This window comes from Cucurbita moschata, unplaced genomic scaffold (assembly GCF_002738365.1).
Source record: "Cucurbita moschata cultivar Rifu unplaced genomic scaffold, Cmos_1.0 Cmo_Scf00045, whole genome shotgun sequence".
Taxonomy (NCBI): Eukaryota; Viridiplantae; Streptophyta; class Magnoliopsida; order Cucurbitales; family Cucurbitaceae; genus Cucurbita; species Cucurbita moschata.
This window is the reverse complement of record NW_019268561.1, coordinates 243,474-269,430: the sequence shown is the minus strand read 5'-3', so window position 1 is coordinate 269,430 and position 25,957 is coordinate 243,474. Positions and strand designations below refer to the sequence as shown.

The 25,957-nt window shown below is 37.9% G+C and overlaps 4 protein-coding genes across 5 annotated transcripts in view; all 4 read right to left on the bottom strand.

The window, feature by feature from the left end:
• The window catches only part of LOC111434655 (probable plastid-lipid-associated protein 4, chloroplastic), a 30,786-nt gene continuing 4,829 nt past the window's right edge, over positions 1 to 25,957 (bottom strand). Inside the window, exons 1-7 of one of the 2 annotated variants that reach the window (XM_023072123.1) lie at positions 21,773 to 21,782; positions 7,298 to 7,653; positions 3,838 to 3,951; positions 2,887 to 2,982; positions 1,472 to 1,546; positions 524 to 591; positions 1 to 208 (exon numbers count right to left, since the gene is read on the bottom strand). In XM_023072123.1, coding sequence (XP_022927891.1) covers positions 136 to 208; positions 524 to 591; positions 1,472 to 1,546; positions 2,887 to 2,982; positions 3,838 to 3,951; positions 7,298 to 7,603 — 732 coding nt within the window. In that variant the 5' untranslated portion in view covers positions 7,604 to 7,653; positions 21,773 to 21,782 and the 3' untranslated portion in view covers positions 1 to 135. Of the gene's footprint in view, positions 209 to 523; positions 592 to 1,471; positions 1,547 to 2,886; positions 2,983 to 3,837; positions 3,952 to 7,297; positions 7,662 to 21,772; positions 21,783 to 25,957 lie in introns of those variants that run through there. The other variant, XM_023072122.1, reaches the window with a different exon arrangement.
• LOC111434520 (polygalacturonase-like) lies at positions 9,144 to 10,741 on the bottom strand. Its single transcript, XM_023071934.1, has 4 exons — positions 10,304 to 10,741; positions 9,837 to 10,126; positions 9,515 to 9,743; positions 9,144 to 9,405 (listed from the first exon to the last, which is right to left on the bottom strand). Exons 1-4 carry the CDS (start codon positions 10,739 to 10,741, stop codon positions 9,187 to 9,189), a joined length of 1,176 nt encoding a protein of 391 aa, XP_022927702.1. The 3' UTR covers positions 9,144 to 9,186.
• LOC111434653 (polygalacturonase-like) lies at positions 13,789 to 15,542 on the bottom strand. The gene is made up of 4 exons (XM_023072121.1): positions 15,065 to 15,542; positions 14,623 to 14,912; positions 14,304 to 14,532; positions 13,789 to 14,196 (listed from the first exon to the last, which is right to left on the bottom strand). The coding sequence occupies exons 1-4, from the start codon at positions 15,500 to 15,502 to the stop codon at positions 13,978 to 13,980; spliced, it is 1,176 nt and encodes a 391-aa protein (XP_022927889.1). The 5' UTR covers positions 15,503 to 15,542; the 3' UTR covers positions 13,789 to 13,977.
• LOC111434652 (polygalacturonase-like) lies at positions 23,593 to 25,409 on the bottom strand. Its single transcript, XM_023072120.1, has 4 exons — positions 24,896 to 25,409; positions 24,429 to 24,718; positions 24,107 to 24,335; positions 23,593 to 23,997 (listed from the first exon to the last, which is right to left on the bottom strand). Exons 1-4 carry the CDS (start codon positions 25,331 to 25,333, stop codon positions 23,779 to 23,781), a joined length of 1,176 nt encoding a protein of 391 aa, XP_022927888.1. The 5' UTR covers positions 25,334 to 25,409; the 3' UTR covers positions 23,593 to 23,778.

Sequence of the window (25,957 nt, the reverse complement as noted above, 5' to 3'; positions counted from 1 at the left end):
TAAATAGAGAGTTTAAATTATAATTTAGAATAAGCTCCGTGATTATTTCTAGATTACACTTAGGAGAGATTCCTAAGGTATAATTTGGTATATAATAAATATACAGATTATAAGATAATAGTAAAGAGATTAATGTTATACTGGTACCCGATAAGAAGGGTCGTTCATCTTCAAGATAAAGAGGTTCCCTTTGTCACCTCGAGATATTCTGTCAAAATACAATGATATAACAGTTTAATAACACCGCCCACCTATAGTTCAAGTGTTCAACAGGTTAAGATATATTCTCGACCAAGATGTTAGAGGTTCAAATTCCCAACTCCACGTAATATTGAATGGAAAAAAGTTTAATAACGTTATGGTGATGATGCATGAATAAAAGTAATTTCAACCAAATGCTAAGTTTGATTACGAAAATTTTGTCACGTGTTTCGTCCTTCAAAAAGTTATTCTGAATTGACCCTCAATCCCGTGTCTAGAAGAAACTAGAAAACGATAAGAAAAATTTAGCACGATAACTTACCGCAACTCTTCATCTAAATATGTGATTTCCAGTTCACCACGTGCTCTTCCTGGCGCTTTAACTGGTATCTGTTGTTCAAGACACGAACAAAAATTACATCATGATATGAAATTACAACAGATGAACGATTGTGAGACATTTATTGGAATGTTGTATGATAGTGCTTAGCTAAGAACATGATTCCATTTTGCCACAGCTAGTTAACGATGTGCCTCGACTTACTTTGTCGTTTAAGCTACGTGTTATGATCTTGGTCTTGTACCCTTGGATTGGAGTCCCTTTATGTAATTTGTTTTGAGCTTCTTTTGTTCGGGCGTATTTCTCGTATGCTCTCGTATTCTTTCATTTCTTTCAATGAAATCTCAAAAAGAAAAAAGAAAAAGACAAAACCCGAAGGAGTTCTATTCTTTCTATGCAAGGTCGCAAGTCCTATAAAAAAGACATTCACACCGTCCACTAATGTAATTGTAACAGTCCAAACCCACAGCTACAGATATTGTCCTCTTTGGGCTTCCCCTTAAGGTTTTTAAAACACATCTGCTAGGAGAGAGGTTTCTTCCACGCTCTTTTAAAAAAAATGTTTCGTTCTCCTCTCCAACCGATGTGGGATCTCACAATCCACCCCCTTCGATGTCCAGCGTTCTCACTGACACTCGTTCCCTTCTCCAATTGATATGAGACCCGAGGTTCAGCCGCCTCGCTGGCACATTGTCCGGTGTCTAGCTCTAATACCATTTGTAATGTCCAATCACCGCTTGCATATATTGTCCTCTTTGGGCTTAAAATGCATATGCTAGGGGAGGTTTCTACACCCTTATAAAGAATGTTTCGTTTTCCTCCCCAACTGACGTGGGATCTCCCGTAAGAAACCGTGTCCCAGAGTCTAAGAAATGCAAGAACAATATAGTTTGATAGATATATAATAATCAAAGAAACCATATGACTTACCAGACCAAGAATTTTGAAAGTGTCAAATTGAACAGCTACTTTTGTTGTGTTTAAAGGCTTCAAGTTGGCTGTGACCTATAAAAAGGACAAGAATGTGAATACATCATCTCATTGAGAAAAAATAGATAAGCATTTCTTTGATATATTGTTGGATTCTTTTATCTCAACGATTAAACATACATAGAAACTTTATTGAACATTTTAACAAAGAGTAGTAATACAGTCTCTCAACTAGTTTCATCTTGTGTCTTCTACCACCTTCAACCCCTAAAATTATAAGGTGGGTTCTAGACAGCTCGTACTCGTAAGTCGAGTCTCATTTCCAGTTGATTTCTGGGATCTCCTTTCAAGAATAAGGCTAGAATGACGTGGTTAAACTCCATTATGGTATCTCTTTGGAAGCTGAGGAATGAGAGAAACCAGAGTGTGAGATCCCACATCGGTTAGAGAGGAGAACGAAACATTCTTTATAAGAGTGTTGAAACCTCTTCCTAGCAGACACGTTTTAAAAGACTTGAGAGGAAAGCCCAAAGAGGGCAATATCTACAAATTGTGGGTTTGGGCCGTTACAAATGATATTAGAGCTAGTCACTGGGCGATGTGCCAGTGAGGAGACTGACCCCGAAGGGGGATGGATACAAGGTGGTGTGTTAGCAAGGACGCTAGGCCCCGAAGGGAGGTGGACTAGGGGGTCCCACATCGATTGGAGAAGGGAACGAGTGCCAGCAAGAATGCTTGGCTCCGAAGGGGAGTGGATTGTGAGATCCCACATCTGTTGGGGACGAGAACGAAAACATTCTTTATAAAGGTGTGGAAACCTCTCCTTAGCAGACACGTTTTAAAAACCTTGAGGGGAAGTCCATAAGGGAAAGCCCAAAGAGGCTCAGCCTTCTCTAATCGACATGGGACCCTCCAATCCACCTCCCTTTGGGGCCAACATCCTTACTAGTACACCGCCTCGTGTCCACCCCCTTTGAGGCTCAACCTTCTCGTTGGCACATCGCCCGATGTCTGGCTCTGATACCATTCATAACATCCCAAGCCTTATTGTCCTCTTTGAACTTTCCCTTTCGGGGTTCCCCTCAAGGTTTTTAAAACCCGTCTGCTAGGGAGAAGTTTCCACACCTTTATAAAGAATGCTTTGTTTTCCTCCCCAACCGATGTGGGATCTCGTAGGAAGCTTCTACGTCACCAACAGTAACAAAAAGTTTACTGGACAAGGATAAAGCTCAGCTACTATAGTAAACTTTACAGATGTACTTTTTTACCGGTCTTCAAACTATAAATTGCAAAGGCAGAAGTTACATTATGTAAAAATATGATCCATTGACAGACGAGTATAATTAGGAAGTAAAAGAGAGAGATTGAGTAATATCTCATTAAAAACAAATACAATGAAGAACAGTAAGTTATACCTGGTTGAAGAATGGCCAAGATTCCATATTTTGAGCTCTTAGTGTATCTGCATTGATTCCTTGATAGTTTGTTCTTGATCTTAACAACTTGGGCCTCTATCAAAATATAAAAATATGACTGTTCAGAATAAGAATCAATCAGAATGAAATGAAAATCGGAATATTATTCCTTTTGATGTTGTTTACTCGGAAATCGAAATCGAAATTGAAATCGAAAAGCACAGAATTAGATATATGATAATTAGCCGATGTGGGACTCCTCTCTCAACAATCCTCCCCTCGAACAAAGTACACCATAAAGACTCCTCTAAGGCCTATGGAGCCCTCAAACAGCCTCCCCTTAATCGAGGCTCAACTCCTTTGGAGCTCTAGAACAAAATACACCCTTTGTTCGACGCTTGAGTCACTTTTGACTACACCTTTGAGGTTCACAACTTATTTGTTCGACATTTGAGGATTCTATTGACATGACTAAGTTAAGGACATGACTTTGATACCAAGTTAGAAATCACGAATCTCCACAATGGTATGATATTGTCTACTTTGAGTATAAGCTCTAATGACTTTGCTTTTAGTTTCCCCAAAAGGCCTCATACCAATGAAGATGTATTCCTTACTTATAAACTCAGGATCAACCTCTTAACTAGCCGACGTGGGACTCCTCTCCCAACAATCCTCAACAGGCATTATATCGGTCAAAGGTTTTAATCCCCATTCGCACATTTTGTTGAGCCTTTTTTATAATTCGGACTCCTTTCCTTGTTTTAGGCAAGTATTTTTTTTATGGCCTTACTTATGTTATCACATTTTCCTTAACTAAAGATGGTGTCTTATCAATAACAGCAGATAAAAGATCTTAATATCAATCAAAATCCTTCATGTCAACCAGAGAGATAGAAAAACAGCATAAATAGTTGTGAGGAAGCATGTCATAATGAAGTATCCAGCTACCTCAGTTTGCAGAATTGATCTTGATGTGGTATATATGAGCTCCCATTTCCCATTTAGTAAATCAGATTTGAGTGGCTCCTTTATTGGGTTAACTGCTTCAAGCTTACGTGCTATCTGTTGGTTTAAATATATCAAAATGAGATGAAAAATTATGCTATGATTAATTAAAAGCGAATATAAATAGAAAATTGACCAGGCATGTAACGGCCCAGATCCACTGCTAGCAGATATTGTCCTCTTTGGACTTTCCCTTTCGAGCTTCCACTCAAGGCTTTAAAACGTGTCTGCTAGGAGAAGGTTTCCACACCCTTATAAATGGTGGTTTGTTCACCTCCCCAACCAATGTGGGAGGTCACAATGCAATAACTTATAAAGTTGGAATTTAATGCTCATTTCAAGGAAGGAAAAGGCCTTCAAATTTGGAATTTTAGGCTAATTACCTATGCTATCATGGTCTACTAGATCTTAGCTAAGGTGTTAGTTGTCACGGTCATGCTTGTCTAAGGCGTGTTGTCTGTGGACGTGTGTTGGATGTCCTGATCATGCTTGTCTAGGACGTGTTGTCCATGACTGCATGCCCGTTCCAAACTCCTTTTACTTGTTTTCATGTTAGATAGGTCTTTACTATTCTTGTTGTGTGAATATGGGGGTATATGACCGGTCATCAAAATCATGTTTGCATCCGCTAGGGTTGAATTGCCCGAAAATGTACTATAGGGGATGTGACTAGTTGTCAATTATTCTTACACGGGTTATATGCTATCAAAGTCATTATTGTTGCTTATTCAGTTTTAGCCTATAACATTGTTTTCTGTAAAATTGTTTTCAATGTATTTCTTCACTCACGTTTTTCTAAAACATTTCTCTCAAATGTGACTGGAGGCTCGAACATATGCCAATATTGTCCACGAAATCCGAATTTCACATGGCTGACTTGTTCACTAGGTTAGAACAAGTGTCACACAATCGTTGTCCCGTTGCCGCATGAGTCCAATTGTAACACTAGTGGCCCATTCTATAAAAAAAAGTCTTCTTTCCACTTCCACATGGTACTTTTATGGTCAACTTGGTACTTTTATGGTTAAGTTGACTTCAAGGTACAGATAGAAATGATGTCATCCAAATAAGAAGCCTTCCTTTATATCTTTCCTAATTAGTAGGGCACCATGCACTTTGTTACAATCACACTCTTGTTACAATCACACTCTTGTGGCAGAGGGACAACGATTGTGTGACATTTATTCTAACCCATTGAACAAGTCAGCGTGTGAGATTCAGACATTACGAATAATATTAGCGTATGCTCGAGCTTCGAGTCACGTTTAAGAGAAATATTTTGGAAACGTGAAAAAGGAAATGCGTTAAAAAGAATTTAAAATAGAAAGCAATGTTATAGACTAAAATCAAATAAGCAACAATCATAGCTTTGATGACATGTAACTTAGGTAGAAAAAATTGGTTACTAGTCACATTCTCCTATGGTACATTTTGGAGCATTTTAGCCCTGTCAAGTGTAGATATGATTTTGGTGACCGGTCATACACTCCCGTATTAACACAAGAAGAATAGTAAATGCCTATTAACATGAAAACAAGTAAAAAGGGTTTGGAACAGGCATGTAATCATTGACAACACGTCTTGGACAAACATGACCGGGACATCCGACGCGGTGTAATTGCCCAAGCCCACCGCTAGTAGATTTGTCCTCTTTGGACTTTCCCCTTCGGGCTTACCCTAAAGGTTTTTAAAACGCGTTTGCTAGGGAGAGGTTTCCACACCCTTATCAAGAATGTTTTGTTCTCCTCCCCGACCAATGTGGGATCTCACAATCCACCCCCCTTTAGGGCCCAGCGTCATTGCTGACACACCGCCTCATGTCCACCCCCCTTCGGGGTTCAGTATCCTTGCTAGCACATCACCCGATGTCTATCTCTGATACCATTTATAACGGCCCAAGCCCACCGCTAGCACAAATTTTCCTCTTTGGACTTTTCCCTTCGGATTTCCCTTCAAGTTTTTTAAACCACATCTACTAGGGAGAGGTTTCCACACCCTTATAAAGAATATTTCGTTCTCCTCCCCAGCCGATGTGGGATCTCACACACAGCCACAGGCAACACGTCTTGGACAAGCATGACCGTAACACTCAACACATTCAACTCAGTATAGTAGCATGCCAATCAACCAGATCTTCTTTAATCAAGTCAATACGTTTTCATAGATTATATAGTTTTTTAATGATTAACGGACCTTTCCTAGAGAAAACATGATAGAATACACATGCATAGGGACTCTAAACAAGTAAAATAAGGCTTAGCGAGTAGTTACAAAAAAGACTCGACACTCAAATCCAAAGAGAAATATAGAATCTAACAAGAGAGCGCACAAAGATGTAACCCTCAATAGAGCATGTTATGCCTGTTCTCATGGTATGCTTTGTGCTCTGACCAACAATGTGTATCATGCATAGCAAATCTAAGGGCCTTAAGATGGTCCCTCCGGTACCAATATCCACCATAGAAGCATATGACCAAATTAAACCTCCATAACTAAGACAAAAGCATTACTTCCTATCACCTCATATTCTAAAGGAAGTTGGTTCTAATACAAGTTGTAACAGCTCAAGCCCATTGCTACCGGATATTGTTCTCTTTGGGGTTTCCCTTTTGGGTTTCCCCTCAGAGTTTTTAAAACGTGTATGCTAGGCTAAGGTTTTCACACCTTATAAAGAATGTCGCGTTCCCCTCTCCAACTAACGTGAGATCTCACAACCACCGCTAGCAGATATTGTCCTGCTTGGGTTTTCCCTTTCGGGCTTCTCCTCAAGGTTTTTAAAATGTGTCTATTAGGGAGATGTTTCCACACCCTTATAATGGGTGTTTCGTTCCCCTCCCCCAACCGATGTGGGATCTTACAATCCACCCCCCTTCGATGCCCAGCGTCCTCACTGACACTCGTTCCCTTCTTCAATCGATGTGGGACCACCCTTTCAGGACCAAGCATCCTTGCTGGCACACCACCTCGTGTCCATCCCCTTTCGAGACTCAGTCTCCTTGCTAGTACATCGTCCAGTGTCTAGCTCTGATACCAATGGTAACAGCCCAAGCCCACCACTAGCAGATATTTTTCTCTTTGGGCTTTCCCTTCCGGGCTTCCTCTCAAGGTTTTTAAAACATGTGTACTAGGCAAAGGTTTCCACACCTTATAAAGAACATCGTCCAAAGTGTATAAACTCTCATGTAAAATTTGCCACACAAAAAATGTAACTTCTTAGAGATTTGAACATGGTCCTTGGACATATAGTTAAAGTATAACTTCTAGTTCCCTCCCACTTCTAGCCATATAAAATCGTCTATCACATTGTAGTGGCCTTTCCGTATAAATCCTCCTTCAAATTGAAAATTTTCCATTTTAAACTACAGCACAATAAAACTTCAAAACTGAGATAACGATACCAAACCTGATCGACCATTTCCTGGTCTTCAGGGGTGGCCTCAGCTCCTCGATCAAGGGGCGCAATCGCCTCAAGAAGCTCCTCTTTAAGAGCACCAACATCTTTGCCCTTCTTCAAAAAGGCAGGAAAGAAAGAGATTCGGAGCCTCCACTTGTCGGACGGTGCAGCGGTGAGGAGCTTATTGATCGAAGTTGGGGCGGCGGAATTGGTGTTGGAGGGGATGCGAAGGAGAAGCCGGGCGGGTTGGGATGTTGGAGGAGGCGACAGTTTGAGGGTCGGAGTAATTGTAGATGAGGATAAGGCCATTGCCATTTTCTTCTCTCTTTGAGTGCCCAAGAGCGCAGCGAAAGAGAATCGGTTGCCATATGTATGGTTGTGGGCTCACTTCTCTTATATTATTTTGGGGATTTTTATTAAATGTTGATTTTTTTTGGGAAATTAAAAAAAGAAAAAGAAAAAGAAAAAGAAATGAGGAGAAATAGTAGGGTATTGGTGTAGTTAGAGAGTTCATATGACTCGATAATTTAACTAGTTGCAAGTATGGACAACTCGATAAATACGAACCATATGAAAATAGGATTACAACCCAATTCAACCCTATCCTACTTTTAAGATTATTATGAAAATTAAGAATATATTGGACGTTTGTTACCAATGTTATTGATGCGTTGTGACTTTTGAATGTGTGATATTTGAGTCTTATGAGGATAGGGTTATAATTGGACTCAAACTACCTGAAAATAGGGTTACAATCCAACTCAACCCATATGGTAGGTTTAAAATTATTATGAAAATTAAGAATATTTGACGTTTGTTATTGATGTTAGTGATACATTGGGACCTGTGAATTTTTTATATTTTGAGTTTTATGAGTATAGGGCTATAACTCAACTCGAACTACCTGAAACTCAACTCGAACTACCTGAAAATAGGGTTACAACTCAACTCAATCCTACCATATTTTTAAAATTATTATGAAAATTAAAAATATTTGACGTTTGTTACTGATGTTAGTGATACGTTGTAGCTTGTGAATGTTTGATATTTGTGTTTTATGAGAATAGGGCTATCTGAAAATTGAGTTATAACCTAACTCAAACTACGTGAAGATAGGGTTATAACCCAACTTAACCATACCCTACTCTTAAAATTTCTCTCAAAATTTAAAATATCTAACTTTTACTACCTATGAAAATTAAGGAAATAGGATCTCAATCTACATGTGACACTCGAGTAAATGACGGGTACATGAATTAACAGAGACGACGTCTGAATGAGAGCGATTATGAAGATAGAATGACTAAGAAAAACTTAAAAGAATTTAAGTTACTACGCATACTAGTCAAATGCACCTTCCTATTCGGTGCTTCAATCATACCTTCCTATTCGGTGCTTCAATCATAGAAACTTCATAGTTAAGCGTGCTTTATCTAAAGCAAATTTATCTTGGATGACCTCTTGTCAATGAGAACAAAAACATATTGGAGTGAACTTTCCTATGATGTATGTGACTGAAGAAAAAAAAAACACATCGGAATGATTTGTGTTGATCTATGTAAATAGTTTTCACTCATAGAACCGAGGAGTAAGTAATGTAATCATGTCGTTAAAAAATATCGAAACAATAAAAAATGAGTTAAGACGTGCAAAATGAGTAAACTCCATGTGCAATAAACAAATAAAGGATAACAAACTACTAAACTTCAATAAAAAAAAATAATTGATTTATTGCTTTCTTTCACGTATACATCCACACATTTACCATACAAAGAATAGAAATAATGGCTTTCCTAACTCATAAAACAAATATTTTGTCGTGGTAGCCTCCAAACTACATACACACAAGGCCACATGCTCGAGATGCAAATCCATTAAGTTGCATCTTATAAGTTTCCCTACAAGCAACTACTCGGTTCAACACGACCGGTAGCAGTTCCTCCTACGTGGCTACATGTCGCTCCAGCTATTTGATCCTTATAAGAAAGTTTTACGTCCTCCATTTTTATTCTACTGCATGGATTTGTTGGACTACAATCAAATTTCACTGCAATTTGAGTGGCTGATGTTCCATGAATGTTTTGGTACGTCACGTCACTAATTTTAACTCCCGAAGCCTATTTGATGCAAACGAAAAGAAATTTAAAGAAGGGTTAACAATCGAAATATGATCAAGAGCAGTAAATTGAAAGTCCATTTGAATTGCTTCTAAATTATGTATATTACCTGACCCGGACAACCTTTGTGACTTGGGCAATAATTTTGGTCAATAACAATTGGATTTTGTACGTTGTCCATAACAATATGTTGGAAGAGGATATTCTTAACAAACCCATTGCTTGGCCTACCCCATGCCTTGATTCTCACCCCGTTTTGGGTACGTGAAAATAAAGCTTTTTTCACGGTCACGTTCTGCACTCCAGCCTCTTCTAAGTCCTTTGCTAGACTTCCAATGCTACAAAACCGACCAAACATATTTACCTTTAAATTTTACGTTTTTATTTTTTCGCATACAAGTTTTGAATATAATCATAATAATTGAACATACCTTATTCCATGACCGGGCCCACAAACAATATTCTCAATCCACAAGTTGGATGTCCCAGGACCGATGGATATGCAGTCATCTCCCGTGCCTATCTTGGAGTTGAGTATGGTCACATCAGATGATAGTTGTACGTGAATACCATCAGTATTGGGACTGTTGCCGGAAGCTAAGACCTTAAGTCCTTTCATTTTGATATTTTGGCAACCATTTACAACTATGTGAAACATTTGACTATTGAATGATGTTAATGCACTAAGCACCACATTCTTCGAGTCGGAGATTTCAATTGTCTGATCAAATTGGAAAGAGTTAGAATGTTGTAGTTACAACGTAAGCATAATAAAATAACTTATCTCAAAAGGCATAATTGTATGATAGGCACATAAACATGTGATGAACTGAATTAATGGAAGACTAATCATCTAGTAGACAAAAAGAGAGGAGATTAATGAAGTCAAATTTGATACCGTGGCCCCACTAGGACAAGTCTTGGTCGAGTTCTTGCATGCCCATAACCCACTTCCTTTACCATCAAAAATGCCACCTGAGATAGTTACTCCATCAACTCCTCTAAACAAGATCCAAGCTGCAGAATTGCCAATAACCCTATAGTCTGATGGAGCCACCAAAGTGCCATCAATGCGTATGAAAATGGCATTATTCTTGCACGGCCCATTGAACGTTACACTACGAAGGTAATATCTTCCTGGTGGAACATAAATAGAGGTTGGTCTCGTGGAGCCACATGCATTAGCCCATGCGGTTTCAAATGCTTGGGTTGAGTCAGATTTGCCATCGGGCTTGGCTCCTAAACTGACGACATTATTCGAGAAGGAAATTGCGGAGGAAGAATAGAGGAACATAAAAGGAAAGAAAAGAAGAAGAAAGCCTCTAAGAATCGACATTTTGGGTGTGGTTTATGAATATGGTTTGGTATTTGGGAGAAAAGAGAAAGAAAATAGAATGAAATGATGGTGTGGAGTGGAGAGGTTAGTCATGGTATTTATAGGATCATGGAAGAAAAGAGTGAATAAAGTATGAAAATAAAGAGATAAGGTATGCCGTCGCTTTGGTTTAGGGGATTTGAAAGGGGTCTGGTTTGATTTATTATGAGGGGAAACATAGCTTATAGCGTAAACAACATGAAAGAAAATTTGAAGGAGTTGTCAAACAAGGGAATTTTTAAATAATAAGATGAAAGAGAGTATTTGTGTGTATCCATAATCCAAATGGCTTAGGGTTTACACAAAAACACAACAATGAAGAGCCAAGGCATTCAACCGTAAAGCTACGCTGTTTTCTCTTTCCCCTTTTCTCTTTCGTGTTCAATAAGTATTGTGATACACACAACAATGCATGTTCTCGACAGGTTTCCTTCTTTACACTTTAAACCTTTAGCCGCCAAATCTCGTTACATTTCCATGCATTAAGTTTTTGGTTGGAATATCCCTTTAATGTACATGTATGAAGGGGAGAACACGTTTGACGCGCTATAGACTGTTGATAAAAATATTTTTCTAGTAGTGCATGCATGTAAGAACTCAGTTAAGATTAGAGCGCTATAATTTGTGGGTTTCATGTACAATCAGGTTCATACGTTTCAATAGACCTTGCACTTCAGGATCATGAACGATCAGAGGTTAGACCTGTGTGCACCTAGGGATTGGTTTAGTCTAAGGAGCTAACCCCTCTCAAAGATCACGTGCTTTTATTATTTTAGTTTTAGAAGAGATTGAGAATGCTTATATGTTTCAATAGACCTCGCACTCCAGGATTATGAGCGATCATGTACACTCAGAGATTGGTTTAGTCTAAGGAGCTAGCCCCTGTTAAATATCACATGTTAAATATCACGTGTTTTTATTATTTAAGTTTTAGAAGAGCAGAGAATGTTTAAATATGTTGTTTTTTCTAATGTGAAAAAGCAGAGAAAAAAAGGCATAAGACAGAGAAATAATATAAGAGTGTCTGTCTCTCCACTCACCAAAGGAAAATAGTTTGATTGAGATCCTTTTTTGCCTTTTACATAAAGTAGCTTACTAGAATTTTGAATTGAGTAGCTATCAGGTGTAGATTCAGGTTAGGGTCGACATGTGATCCCATTAAACTAGTTCTGAAGAAGGACTAGGGACTACATGAGTAGGTATTAGGATGAGAACCCCTATTGAGTGTAGGAATATGTAAAGGCCGACACCGCAACTTAGTAAATTGATCTTGAAAGAGATCTGGGACTACGTGGATAGGCGGTTTAGGACGAACACTTCTATTGAGTGTAGGAACAGGTCAAGGACGATGTCCTGGCGCCTTAAATTAGTCTCAAAGAAGAATTAGAGACTATACAGGTAGACGATTAATGAGGAATTAATTAGAACTTCGAGACCTACAAAGTAGCTTAGAGTGCTGGAAGGGGTGAGCCCAAACTTCCTAGAGATGAGAGAAAGCCGTGGAAACCTACTAGGAGAAATAAGCAATGAGAGTCTACAACTAGGATTATAACCCAAGACATACTAGGCTATGTTGATGAAACTAGGGTTCCACCACCTTGCTTTGAACCAAAAACTTTCTCAACACTCAACCCCAAATATTTGGCATGGAGAGCAGCCGATCAATGATTTCTCTGTCTCCAACTCTCCTCTCTCACCTAGGAAGCCATTGCTGTCGTCGTTGGTCTCTCTACTACACGTGATTTTTGGCTTGCGTTGGAAACTACGTTCAGCCATCATTCGAAAGCTCGTGAACTAAGACTCAAGGATGACTTGAAGCTGATGAAACGTGGCACCAAACCTGTTACTGAGTATGCTCGTACCTTCAAAACAATTTGTGACAACTTCATGCCATTGGCAGACCCGTCGAGGACATTGATAAAGTGCACTGGTTTGGACACGGCACCGATTTTTCAGCGTTTTCTATTGCTCGGATGGCTCTCACCCCTATCCCCTGTTTTGTAGATTTAGTCTCTAAAGCTGAAAGTTTTAAGTTGTTTCAGCGCTCCCTTGAGTCCACTGACTCCACTCCTACAGCATTCACAACCACTAATCATGGTCGCACCCATGAAAGCCACCCTGCTTCCTCTAGCAATAAGCGAGGTTGTTCTTATTTCCGCAAAAACAACTCTTTCAATCGAGGACGAACCCACTCAAGTCAGGGTCATCGACCACCTCACTGCCAAATATGCTACAAAGAGGGCTATTATGATGACCGCTGCAACCAACGACATGTTCGACCTGATTCTACTCATGCTCACCTTGTTGAAGCCTTCAACACGTCCTGTTCTATTGTTGGACCCGATGCTGCTGATTGGTTTCGGGATACTGGAGCTGTGGCCCATATGACCGCCGACCCATCTATTTTGGATCAGTCTAAAAATTACACGGGTAAGGATTTTCTAATCGTAGGAAACGATGAATCCCTACCCATTACCCACACCGGTACTCTTTCTCCTGTTTCAAATATTCACTTATTAGATGTCTTGGTTGTTCTTCATCTCACTAAAAATCTTCTTTCCATCAGTAAATTAACCTCTGATCTTCCTCTCTCTGTTACATTTACTAATAATCTTCTTACTTTCCAGAATCATCAAGTAGGAAGTGTGGTGGCAACCGGTAAAAGAGATGGAGGACTATATGTGCTGGAGCGCGGCAACTCTAATTTTATTTCAGTCCTTAAAAACAAATCTTTACGTACTTCATATGATTTATGACATACTCGCCTAGATCATGTGAATCATGTCGTTGAGCGAAGAACCTAATCATGTTGTTGGGAACGACATGATGATCAAGTGTAAAATCTGGATTCAGAATTTTGATCCAAATCTTAACACAAATCATAGTCACCTTTCTTCACCCGACCAAATGGGTGATAACAAAGAATGAGGCATGAGAGAGAGTGAGACGTGCCAAATGAGTAAACTCCATGTGCAATAAACAGATAAAGGATAACAAACTTAAACTTCAATAAAAAAAACAATTGATTTATTGTTTTGTTTCACATATACATCCACACATTTACCGTACAAAGAATAGAAATAATGGCTTTCCTTGCTCATAAAACAAATATTTTGTCATGGTAGCCTCCAAACTACATACACACAAGGCCACATGCTAGAGATGCAAATACATTAAGTTTCATCATATAAGTTTCCCTACAAGCAACTACTCGGTTCAACACTACCGGTAGCTGTTCCTCCTGCATGGCTACACGTCGCTCCAGCTATTTGATCCTTATAAGAAAGTTTTACGTCCTCCATTTTTATACCACTACATGGGTTTGTTGGACTGCAATCGAATTTCACTGCAATTTGAGTGGCTGATGTTCCATGAATGTCTTGGTATGTTACATCACTAATTTTGACTCCCGACGCCTGTTTGATGCAAAGGAAAAAAAAGGTCAGCAATCTATTCTAGTGAATTTGATTCATAATATGATTAATTAAGTACCATAAAATGAAAGTTCATAGTCATGTAATACCTTGCCGGGACAATCTTTGTGACTTGGGCAATAATTTTGATCAATAACAATTGGATTTTGAACGTTGTCCATAACAATATGTTGGAAGAGAATATTCTTGACAAACCCATTGCTTGGCCTACCCCATGCCTTGATTCTCACCCCATTTTGGGTGCGTGAAAATAAAGCTTTTTTAACGGTCACGTTCTGAACTCCTGCTTCTTGTAAGTCCTTTGCAAGACTTCCAATGCTACAAAATCGACCAAACATATTTACCTATAAGTTTTACGTTTTTATTTTTTTGCATACAAAGTTTGAATATAATAATAATTGAACATACCTTATTCCATGACCTGGCCCACAAACAATATTCTCAATCCACAAGTTGGAGGTGCCAGGGCCGATGGATATGCAGTCATCTCCCGTGCCTATCTTGGAGTTGAGTATAATCACATCAGATGATAGTTGTACATGAATACCATCAGTATTGGGACTGTTGCCAGAAGCCAAGACTTTAAGTCCTTTCATTTTGATATTTTGGCAACCATTTACGACAATATGGAACATTTGACTGTTGAGTGATGTTAATGCACTAAGCACTACATTCTTTGAGTTCGAGATTTCAATTGTCTGCATAAATAAAGCCATATGAAAAAAAAAACTTATCTTAAAGGGCATAATTATATGATAGACTCATAAACATGTGATGAATTGAATAAATGAAAGGGCTAATTGTTTATGAAGTGAAGGAGGGAGTGGATTAATGAAGTTAAATTTCATACCGTGGCCCCACTAGGACAAGTCTTGGTCGAGTTCTTGCATGCCCATAACCCACTTCCTTTACCATCAAAAATGCCACCTGAGATAGTTACTCCATCAACTCCTCTAAACAAGATCCAAGCTGCAGAATTTCCAATAACTTTATAGTCTGATGGAGCCACCAAAGTGCCATCAATGCGTATGAAAATGGCATTATTCTTGCACGGCCCATTGAACGTTACACTACGAAGGTAATATCTTCCTGGTGGAACATAAATAGAGGTTGGTCTAATGGAGCCACATGCATTTGCCCATGCGGTTTCAAATGCTTTCGTTGAGTCAGATTTGCCATCAGGCTTGGCTCCTAAACTGACAACATTATTTGAGAAGGCAATGGCAGAGGAAGAATTGAGGAACATAAAAGGAAAGAAAACAAGAAGAAAGCCTCTAAGAATTGTCATTTGGGTGTGTGTTTATGAATATGGTTTGGTATTTGGGAGAAAAGAGAAGGAAAATAGAATGAAATGATGGTGTGGAGTGGAGAGGTTAGTGATGGTATTTATATGATCGTCTAAGAAAAGAATGAATTAAATATGAAAATAAAGAGATAAGGTATGCCGTCGCTTTGGTTGAGAGGATTTGAAAGGGGTCTGGTTGGATTTATTATGAGTTAAACATAGCTTTTAGCGTAGAAAGAAAATTATAAGGAATTGTCAAACAAGGGAATTTTTAAATAATAAGATGAAAGATAGTATTTGTGTGTATATCCATAATCCAAGTGGCTTAGGGTTTACACAAACAGAGTTGGCCGTTCAGCCACCAAAAACATGACAATGAACAGCCCAAGCCATTCAAATGTAAAGCTACGCTGTTTTCTCCCTTCCTTTTTCCTCTTCCGTGTACAAAAGGTTTTGTAATACACACAACAATGCATGTACTCGACAGGTTTCCTTCTTTACACTTTAAACCTTTAGCCGCCAAATCTCGTTACATTTCCATTCATTAAGCTGTTGGTAGGAATATCCCTTTCATATACATGTATGAACGGGCAGAACACGTTTGACGTGCTATAGACAATTGATAGAAATATTTTTCTAGTAGTACTATAGCTCGGGGGTTTACATGTAGAATCAGGTCCATACGTTTCAGTAGACCTCGCACTCCAGGATCATGAGTGATCAGAGGTTAGACCTTTGTACATCCAGGGATTGGTTTAGTCAAAGGAGCTAACCCCTGTTAAAGATCACGTGTTTTAGATTGCTGTCAGTTAGAATTTTTCTGTTAATGTTTTTGAAAAAGTCTCTCTATAGTTAGGAGTTGAATTAGTTTTATTTGTTTACTCGTTTGTTACTAGATTTTTTTTGTAGATTTCAGGCCGACTTTTTAAAACTTTCTTATTCTATTCTCTCTGTATAGATCTTTCTTGCTCTAAATAATATAATCTTCTGATCAACCATTCAATAACTCATTCATTCACTAACAAATTGGTACTAGAGCTTTCTTTTTAAGGGATCTGTAAGATCAACAGGAAGGAGAATCCAATTTTTCAGCTGTTGCACCACTCATCTTCAATGGAGACAATTATCAAATGTGGGAAGTTCGCATGGAGACTTATCTGGTGGCTTAGGATCTTTGGGAAGCAGTAGAAGAGGATTACAAGGTCCCTTCATCAGCAAATCCTACTATAGCACAAATCAAAGCACAGAAGGAAAAGAAGACAAGAAAATCAAAGGTAAAAGCTTGCCTATTTGCAGCTGTATCTCAAATGATCTTCATGCGAATAATGTCTCTCAAAACAACAAAGGAAATCTAGGATTACCTCAAGGCTGAATATGCAGGAGATGAGAGGATTCGTGGAATGAAAGACCTGAATTTGATAAGGAATTTTGAGTTGCAGAAGATGAAGGAGTCTGAGTTGGTGAAAGAGTACCCTGACAGACTTCTCAGCATTGCCAACAAGGTGAGGTTACTTGGTTCTGTATTAAATGATTCCAGGATTGTTGAAAAGTTGCTGGTCACTATTCCAGAGAAGTTTGAAGCCACCATTATTACTCTAGAGAACACCAAAGACCTGTCAGATATTTCTTTTACAGAGCTCTTGAATGTTTTACAAGAACAAGAGCAAATGAGGTCTATGAGGCAAGAAGGGGTGGTTGAAGGTGCCTTACCTGTTAAACATCAAAACAACAGAAGGTATAAAATGAAGATAATTTTCAAAAACCAATCGACGAATGGAAATTCATCTGACAATTATCAGAAGACAAAAGGAAGAGGTTCCAAAAAATCCTACCCACTTTGCTGCCATTCTGAGAAGAAAGATCATCCACCATACAAGTGTTGGAGAATACCTGACGCGAAATGCTCCAAATGCAATTAACTTGGACATGAAGCTGGGATCTGTAAAGTCAAAGGTTAGGTGAAAGAAGTAGATGCACAGGTAGCTGATCAAGAAGAAGAAGATCAATTGTTTGAGGTCACTTGTTTCTCAGGCAAATAATCAAGCGAGAGCGGTTGATTGACAGTAGGTGCACAAATCATAAGACATATGACAAGGAGTTTTTTGAGGAATTAAGAGATACTGAAGTCAAGAGAGAGGATTGGCAATGGTGAACACTTGGAAGTCAAGGGAAAAGGCACAATAGCTATAACAAGCTATGAAGGTACAAAATTTATTCCTCATGTTTTATTTGTACCTAAAATCAATCAAAATCTCGTAAGTGTTGGTCAGTTACTTGATAAAGACTATAAAGTGTTGTTTAAGAAGAAGCAGTACTTGATCAGATACGCTAGTCGCAAAGACTTGTTCAATGTAGAAATAAAAGGAAAAAGCTTTGCTCTAAATCCAATGGAGAAAGAGCAGATGACCTTTATATCCAGAGCTAGTGCCACTGAGATTTGGCACAAAAGACTTGGTCACTTTCATCATCAAGGTTTGCTTCATGCCTCTTTTCCGTGCTTGTAATTTTGGGAAGCAACATAGGCAACCATTTCCTAAACATGCATGGAGAGCCTCGAAAAAGCTGCAACTAGTTCATATTGATCTTTGTGGTCCTCAACAAACACCATCATTAAATGGTAATTTTATTACATTGTTTTTATTGATGATTTAACAAGAATGTATTGGATCTTCTTGCTGAAGTAAAAGTCAGAAGTTGCAGGTGTATTTTGGAAATCAAATGCAGAGTTGAGAATGAAAGTGCATGCTTGATTCAGACTATAAGATCATATAATGGCAAGGAGTACACTTCATAAACTTTTAACAAGTTTTGTGAAGAGGCTGGAATTGAACATCAATTGACAGCACCATACACTCCTCAACAAAATGGCGTCAGTGAAAGGAGGAACAGATTCAAAATGGAGATGACGAGATGCATGCTTCATGAGAAGAATCTTCCAAAACGTTTTTGGGGAGAAACATTAAACAATGTTGTGTACTTGCAAAATCGAATTTCAACAAAAGTTGTGAAGGACTTGACACCATTTGAAGCTTGGTATGGTTACAAACCTTCTTTAAAGTTCCTTAGAGTATTTGGGTGTCTTTGTTTCACTGACATTCCACAGGTCAAGCGTGATAAGCTTGACAAAAAGGCAGAAGCTGGCATCTTTGTTGGGTATAGCACTATATCCAAAGCTTATAGAGTCTTTCAACCACAAACTAGTCGTGTTATTGTGAATCGAGATGTTCACTTTGCTGAAAATGAGCAATGGAATTGGAAAGAATTGACGAAGATGAATCAAATTTCTAATGCACCAAAAAATTTAAACTTTGGTAGCATGTTAGAAGAGTTTGAAGATGAACGTCAAGATGCTTTGGTTGATGATGCATCTGTCAGAGGTACATGGTTACTGTCTGATATTTATCAAAGGTGTAATGTAGCTGTTTGTGACCTTAAGGGTTCCATGATGCAAAAAACAGTCAACATTGGATGGTTGCAATGCAGGAGGAACTTTCAATGATCGAGAAAAACAAAACCTAGGAGTTGGTTGATCGACCTCTAAGCAAAAAGATAATTGGAGTAAGATGGATTGTTTAGAACAAAGCTAAATCTTGATGGTTTAGTTAACAAATACAAAGCAAGACTTGTTGCGAAGGGATATGCGCAAGTTTTTGGAGTTGACTATTTAGAAACATATGCACCTGTTACAAGGTTCGATAAGACTGTTGCTTGCTCTTGCTACTCAAAAGAGTTGGAAAATGTTCCAGTTAGATGTTAAATCTGCATTCTTAAATGGAGTCTTGGAAGAAGAAATTTTTTTCGAGCAACCTGAAGGTTTTGTGAGAAGAGGCAATGAAGATAAAGTCTACTTGCTGACAAGGGCTCTATACGATCTGAAACAGGCTTCATGAGCATGGTACAGTAAAATTGATGATCATTTGGTTGGTCTTGGCTTTCAGAAAAGTCAATCTGAACTCACACTCTATGTCAAGCATGAAGGTACAAATACTTTAGTCATTTCTCTTTATGTAGATGACTTATTAATTACGGGAAGCAATCTTGAGCAAATTCACCCGTTCAAACTGGAAATAAAAAAGGTCTTCGAAATGACTGACCTTGGTTTGATGTCATATTTCTTTAGCATTGAGAGCAAACAAACCCAAGATGAAGTGTTCATTTGTCAAAGAAAGTATGCAAAGGAGATACTTGATGGAAGATTGCAAAGTAATGAATACTCCTATAAATCAAAAAGAGAAGCTCGTCAAAGGTGATGGTTCTACCAAAGTTATTGAAGCTGAGTTTTTGAGTTTGGTAGGTTGTCTGATGTACTTAATAGCAACCAAACCTGATATCTTAAATGTCGTAAGTATTCGCTCCAGATTCATGTATTGTCCCAATGAGACTCACATGAAAGCTGCAAAGAGAGTTATCAGATACATCAAGGGGACTTGAAATTATGGAGTGAAGTTCTTAAAGCACAAGGAAATGAAGCTAATTAGTTTCTCTGACAGTGATTGGATTTAGGGTGGCTCAATCGATGACATGAAGAGTACATCTGGCTATTATTTTTGTCATGGATCAGGCATGTTCTCTTGGCGCTCAAGAAAGCAAGAAATTGTAGCTCAATCCACTGTTGAGACAGAATTTATAGCTGTAACAACTGCCGTTAATCAAGCCCTCTGGTTAAGGAAAATTATCGTTGATCTAAACTTGGAGCAAAACAAAGCACTGAGATACTAGTTGATAACCAACCTCCTATTGCAATCTCTAATAATCCAATTTTTCATGGAAAAGCTAAGCATTTCAACATCAAGTTATTCTTTGTTCGAGAAGTTCAAAAGAGTAGTGATGTGACTCTTTGTTACTGCAAATCTGAATATCAAATTGCAAATGTCCTTACGAAACCTCTGCCACTAAGCAAGTTTGAAGATTTCAGGAAAAAGTTTGGAATGTGGAGTTTGCAGCATCTAAATAAGGAGGAGTGTTAAAGATCACGTGTTTTAGATTAATGTCAGTTACTATTTTTGTGCTAATGTTCTTGAATAAGTCTCCCTATAGGAGTTGAATTAGTTTTGTTTGTTTACTCTTTTGTTACCGGATTTTTTTTTGTCCATTTCTAGCATACTTTTTAAAACTTTCTTTTTCTATTCTCTGTATATATACAGAGCTTTCTTGCTCTTAATAATATAATCTTCTGATCAACCATTCAATCACTCATTACTTCACTAACAACCTCAAACGTCCCAAAATTGAAATATGGAGTTTAAACTGTCTGGGCACCCCAACGAACCTAGTAGACTCCATGACATCTAAAGACGATTAAAGTAGCTTACCAGAATTCTAAAACTAGTTGAGTTGCTATTGAGTGTAGATTCAAGTCAGGGCCGATGTCGTGATCCCATTAAACTAATTCTGAAGAAGGACTAGGGACTACATGAGTAGTAAGCTCAAGATAGGGATTCGTATTGAGTGTAGAGACGGGCAAACCCGTAAACCATTCCTAGTTGTACGAGGGACTACATGAGTAGGTGTCAGGATGAGAACCCCTATTGAGTGTAGGAATATGCCAAGGCCGACACCACAACTCCGTAAATAGATCTTGAAAGAGATCTGGGACTACATGGATAGGTGGTTTAGGACGAACACTTCTATCAAGTGTAGGAACGGGTCAAGACCGATGATATGAACCAAGAGACATCAATCATACAATATACTTCAATGAAGATGTGAAGAAAATATTGTTGAAATTATCAAAAGATATTTCAATTCATGCAACATTGAAGAAGAATGAAGTTTCATGTTATAAATTTTGGGTAGATTACAATTTGGAGTAATTTAAATTTATTGTATTTCATTAATGTATTTTAAGACTTTTAATTTACTTTAGGTTACAATTACATAATGGTTAATTATGGCCATTAAGTAGGAATGTTACAACTCTTGGAATGCCTTTAATAGTTTCATTTTGAGGCTATATAAAGTCATTTATGTTGTATTTGTAGGTAGACTTGGAAAATGTAGTAAAAGAAGCATTTGTACTTTTCTTTAGCCAATGGCTAAGTTTATTTGCAATTCTATGTAGTTTAAGTTGCATGTAGAATCATTTAAGCTCAACATGATCAATCTTGCTTGTGGAGTGATTCGAATCTCAAACAAGTGTTTTTGTGTTGAGATATTTGATCAACAAGAATCATTCAAGCTAGACATGATCGATCTTGCTTGTAGAGTGATTCGAATCTCAATCAAGTGTTCTTGCCTTGAGATATTCGTTCGACAAGGTAATCTGAATCTTACCCCCCTTGTAGTTGATTCCTTATCTTATCATTTGGTATCAGAGCTTCAGGCTCAAGATCGGATATATGTTTCCTTTGTATTTTTTTTTTTCAATTTGATTTTTATTTACTTTTATCTTTTTAGATTTTAATTGACCAAGAGTTCAAAATTCAATCTTTGCTTTATTCAAAATTTTGAGAGCTGAGATTGAGAGCTTCATTTGTGTAAATGAGTGCAAACAGAGTGGCCTAAAAAAAATCCTTGAGTGTATACACATGAGAGATTATTGTGAGGGCCTTTGTATTTCCATATCTTATTCTTTGCAACAAAGTTTCACAAATAAATTCGAGGACGAATCCTCTTGAAGAAGTGGAGAATGATATGAACCAAGAGACATCAATCATACAATATACTTCAATGAAGATGTGAAAAAAATGTTGTCAAAATTATCAAAAGAGGTTGCAATTCATGCCACACTGAAGAGGAATGAAGTTTGATGGTTGTAAATTTTGGGTGGGTTACATAGAGTAATTTAGAGTTATTGTATTTTAAGACTTTTTTAGGTTACATTCACATAATGGCTAATTATAGCCATAAAGTATGAATGTTACCACTCTTGGAATGTCTTTAATAGTTTCATTTTGAGGCTATAGCCATGTATGTTGTATTTGTAAATAGACTTGAAAAATATAGTAAAAGGAGCATTTGTGCTTTTCTTTAGCCAATGGCTAAGTTTCTTTGCAACTATATGTAGTTTAGGTTGCATGTAAAATAATTCAAGCTCGACATGATCAATCTTGCTTGTGAAGTGATTCAAATCTCAAGCAAGTGTTCTTGCGTTGAGATATTTGATCAACAAGAATCATTCAAGCTAGACGTCATCAATCTTGCTTGTGGAGTGATTCGAATCTCAAACAATGTTATTGTCTTGAGATATTCGATCAACAAGGTAATCTAAATCTTATTCCCCTTATAGTTGATTCCTTATCATATCAACCGATGTCGTGGCGCCTTAAATCAGTCTCAAAGAAGAATTAGAGACTACACAGGTAGACGATTAATGAGGAATTAATTGGAACTTCGAGACCTACAAAGTAGCTTAGAGTGCTGGAAGGGGTAAGCTCGAGCTTCCTAGAGACGAGAGAAAGCCGTGGAAACTTACTAAGAGAAGTAAGCAATGAGAATCTATAACTAGGATCATAATCCAACTCAACCATACCCTACTTTTAAAATTATTATGAAAATTAAGAATATTTGACCTTTGCTACCTATGAAAATTAAGGAAATAGGATCTCAATCCACCGGTAATACTTGAGTAAAGGAGGGAGTACATGAATAAACATAGACCACACCTAAATGAGAGCGATCATGAAAATAGGATGACTAAAAGAGTTTAAAAGAACTTAAAGTTACAACCTATACTAGATAAGTGAACCTTCCTGTTCTGTGGTTCAATAAGAGGAATTCCATAGTTAAGTGTGTTTTATTTAAAGCAAATTTATCTTGGGTGACCTCTTGTGAATTTTCCAATAATGTATGTGGGTAAGGTCCAAACATATAGAAGAACTTGTGTTGGTTTGTGTGAATATTTTTCACTCCTAGAAGCTATGAGTAAAGAATGCAATCATGTCGTTGGAGAACGACGGGATGACCAAGTGTTAAGTCTGGATTCTGAATTTTAATCCAAATCCAAACACAAATCCTAGTCACCTTCGCCGGACCAAATGGGAGAGAACAGAGAATAGAGAGGCATGAGAGAGAGACGTGCGAAATGAGTAAACTCCATGTGCAATAAACAAATAAAAGGATAACAAACTTACAAAGACTAAACTTCAATAAAAAATAAAAAAAATTCATTAATTGTTTTGTTTCACATATACATCCACACACTTACCATACAAAGAATAGAAATAATGGCTTTCCTTACTCATAAAACAAATATTTTGTCATAGAAGCCTCGAAACTACATACACACAAGGCCACATGCTATAGATGCAAATCCATTAAGTTGCATCATATAAGTTTCCCTACAAGCAACTACCCGGTTCGACACGACCAGTAGCAGTTCCTCCTGCATGGCTACATGTTGCTCCGGCTATTTGATCCTTATAAGAAAGGTTTACGTCCTCCATTTTTATTCCACTGCATGGGTTTGTTGGACTACAATCGAATTTCACTGCAATTTGAGTGGCTGATGTTCCATGAATGTCTTGGTACGTCACGTCACTGATTTTGACGCCCGAAGCCTATTTGATGCAAACGAAAAGAAATTTAAAGAAGGGTTAACAATCGAAATATGATCCAGAGCCGTAAATTGAAAGTCCATTTGAATTGCTTACAAATCATGTATATTACCTGACCCGGACAACCTTTGTGATTTGGGCAATAATTTTGGTCAATAACAATTGGATTTTGAACGTTGTCCATAACAATATGCTGGAAGAGGATATTCTTAACAAACCCATTGCTTGGCCTACCCCATGCCTTGATTCTCACCCCGTTTTGGGTGCGTGAAAATAAAGTTTTTTTAACGGTCACGTTCTGCACTCCAGCCTCTTCTAAGTCTTTTGCTAGACTTCCAATGCTACAAAACCGACCAAACATATTTACCTATAAGTTTTAGGTTTTTATTTTTCCACATACAAATTTTGAATATAATAATAATAATTGAACATACCTTATTCCATGACCAGGTCCACAAACAATATTCTCAATCCACAAGTTGGATGTTCCAGGGCCGATGGATATGCAGTCATCTCCCGTGCCTATCTTGGAGTTGAGTATGATCACATCAGATGATAGTTGTACGTGAATGCCATCAGTATTGGGACTGTTGCCCAGAGCCAAGACCTTAAGTCCTTTTATTTTGATATTTTGGCAACCATTTACGACTATATGAAACATTTGACTATTGAGTGATGTTAATGCACTAAGCACCACATTCTTCGAGTGGGAGATTTCAATGGTCTGATCAAATTGGAAAGAGTTAGAATATTGTAGTTACAACGTAAGCATAATAAAATAACTTATCTCAAAGGGCATAATTATATGATAGAAACATAAACATGTGATGAACTGAATTAATGAAAGACTAATTATTTAGTAGACAAAAAGAGAGTAAATTTATGAAGTTAAATTTCATACCGTGGCCCCACTAGGACAAGTCTTGGTCGAGTTCTTGCATGCCCATAACCCACTTCCTTTACCATCAAAAACTCCACCTGAGATAGTTACTCCATCAACTCCTCTAAACAAGATCCAAGCCGCGGAATTGCCAATAACCCTATAGTCTGATGGAGCCACCAAAGTGCCATCAATGCGTATGAAAATTGCATTATTCTTGCACGGCCCATTGAACGTTACACTACGAAGGTAATATCTTCCTGGTGGAACATAAATAGAGGTTGGTCTCGTGGAGCCACATGCATTAGCCCATGCGGTTTCAAATGCTTTCGTTGAGTCAGATTTGCCATCGGGCTTGGCTCCTAAACTCACAACATTATTTGAGAAGGCAATGGCAGAGGAAGAATAGAGGAACATAAAAGGAAAGAAAAGAAGAAGAAAGCCTCTAAGAATCGACATTTTGGGTGTGTGTTTATGAATATGGTTTGGTATTTGGGAGAAAAGAGAGAGAAAATAGAATGAAATGATGGTGTGGAGTGGAGAGGTTAGTCATGTTATTTATAGGATGATGGAAGAAAAGAGTAAAGTATGAAAATAAAGAGATAAGGTATGCCGTCGCTTAGGTTTAGGGGATTTGAAAGGAGTTTGGTTTGATTTATTATGAGTGCAAACATAGGGAGTAGCGTAAACAATATGAAATAATGGGATGAAAGAGAGTATTTGTGTATATCCATAATATAAGTGGCTTAGGGCTTACACAAACAGAGTTGGGTATGCAGCCACCAAAAACACGACAATGAAGAGCTCAAGGCATTCAACCGTAAAGCTACGCTGTTTTCTCCTTCCCTTTTCCTGTTTCGTGTACACAAAGTTATATGATACATACAACCATGCATGAACTCTCTAGAGGTTTCATTCTTTGTTTTTTAAACCTTCAGCCGCCAAATCTCGTTACATTTAAATGGACGGAATTTTTAGATGTATAAAATTAAGGATATCTACTAAAATATTTAGATAAACATGTTTGGTTTTGCAAGATTTGTATACGGACGTATATTTCGGGTCGGTAAGAAAGTTGTGATA

What these genes read in the sequence shown, in the direction of transcription:
- LOC111434520 (XM_023071934.1), bottom strand. Translation starts at nt 10,741, where the DNA reads ATGTCGATTCTTAGAGGCTTTCTTCTTCTTTTCTTTCCTTTTATGTTC. An exon ending in CTTGTCCTAGTGGGGCCACG is followed by an intron (nt 10,127 to 10,303) that starts GTATCAAATTTG and finishes CAATTTGATCAG; the next exon opens with ACAATTGAAATCTCCGACTC. An exon ending in GGGCCCGGTCATGGAATAAG is followed by an intron (nt 9,744 to 9,836) that starts GTATGTTCAATT and finishes TCGGTTTTGTAG; the next exon opens with CATTGGAAGTCTAGCAAAGG.
- LOC111434653 (XM_023072121.1), bottom strand. Translation starts at nt 15,502, where the DNA reads ATGACAATTCTTAGAGGCTTTCTTCTTGTTTTCTTTCCTTTTATGTTC. An exon ending in CTTGTCCTAGTGGGGCCACG is followed by an intron (nt 14,913 to 15,064) that starts GTATGAAATTTA and finishes TTATTTATGCAG; the next exon opens with ACAATTGAAATCTCGAACTC. An exon ending in GGGCCAGGTCATGGAATAAG is followed by an intron (nt 14,533 to 14,622) that starts GTATGTTCAATT and finishes TCGATTTTGTAG; the next exon opens with CATTGGAAGTCTTGCAAAGG.
- LOC111434652 (XM_023072120.1), bottom strand. Translation starts at nt 25,333, where the DNA reads ATGTCGATTCTTAGAGGCTTTCTTCTTCTTTTCTTTCCTTTTATGTTC. An exon ending in CTTGTCCTAGTGGGGCCACG is followed by an intron (nt 24,719 to 24,895) that starts GTATGAAATTTA and finishes CAATTTGATCAG; the next exon opens with ACCATTGAAATCTCCCACTC. An exon ending in ACAAAGGTTGTCCGGGTCAG is followed by an intron (nt 23,998 to 24,106) that starts GTAATATACATG and finishes TGCATCAAATAG; the next exon opens with GCTTCGGGCGTCAAAATCAG.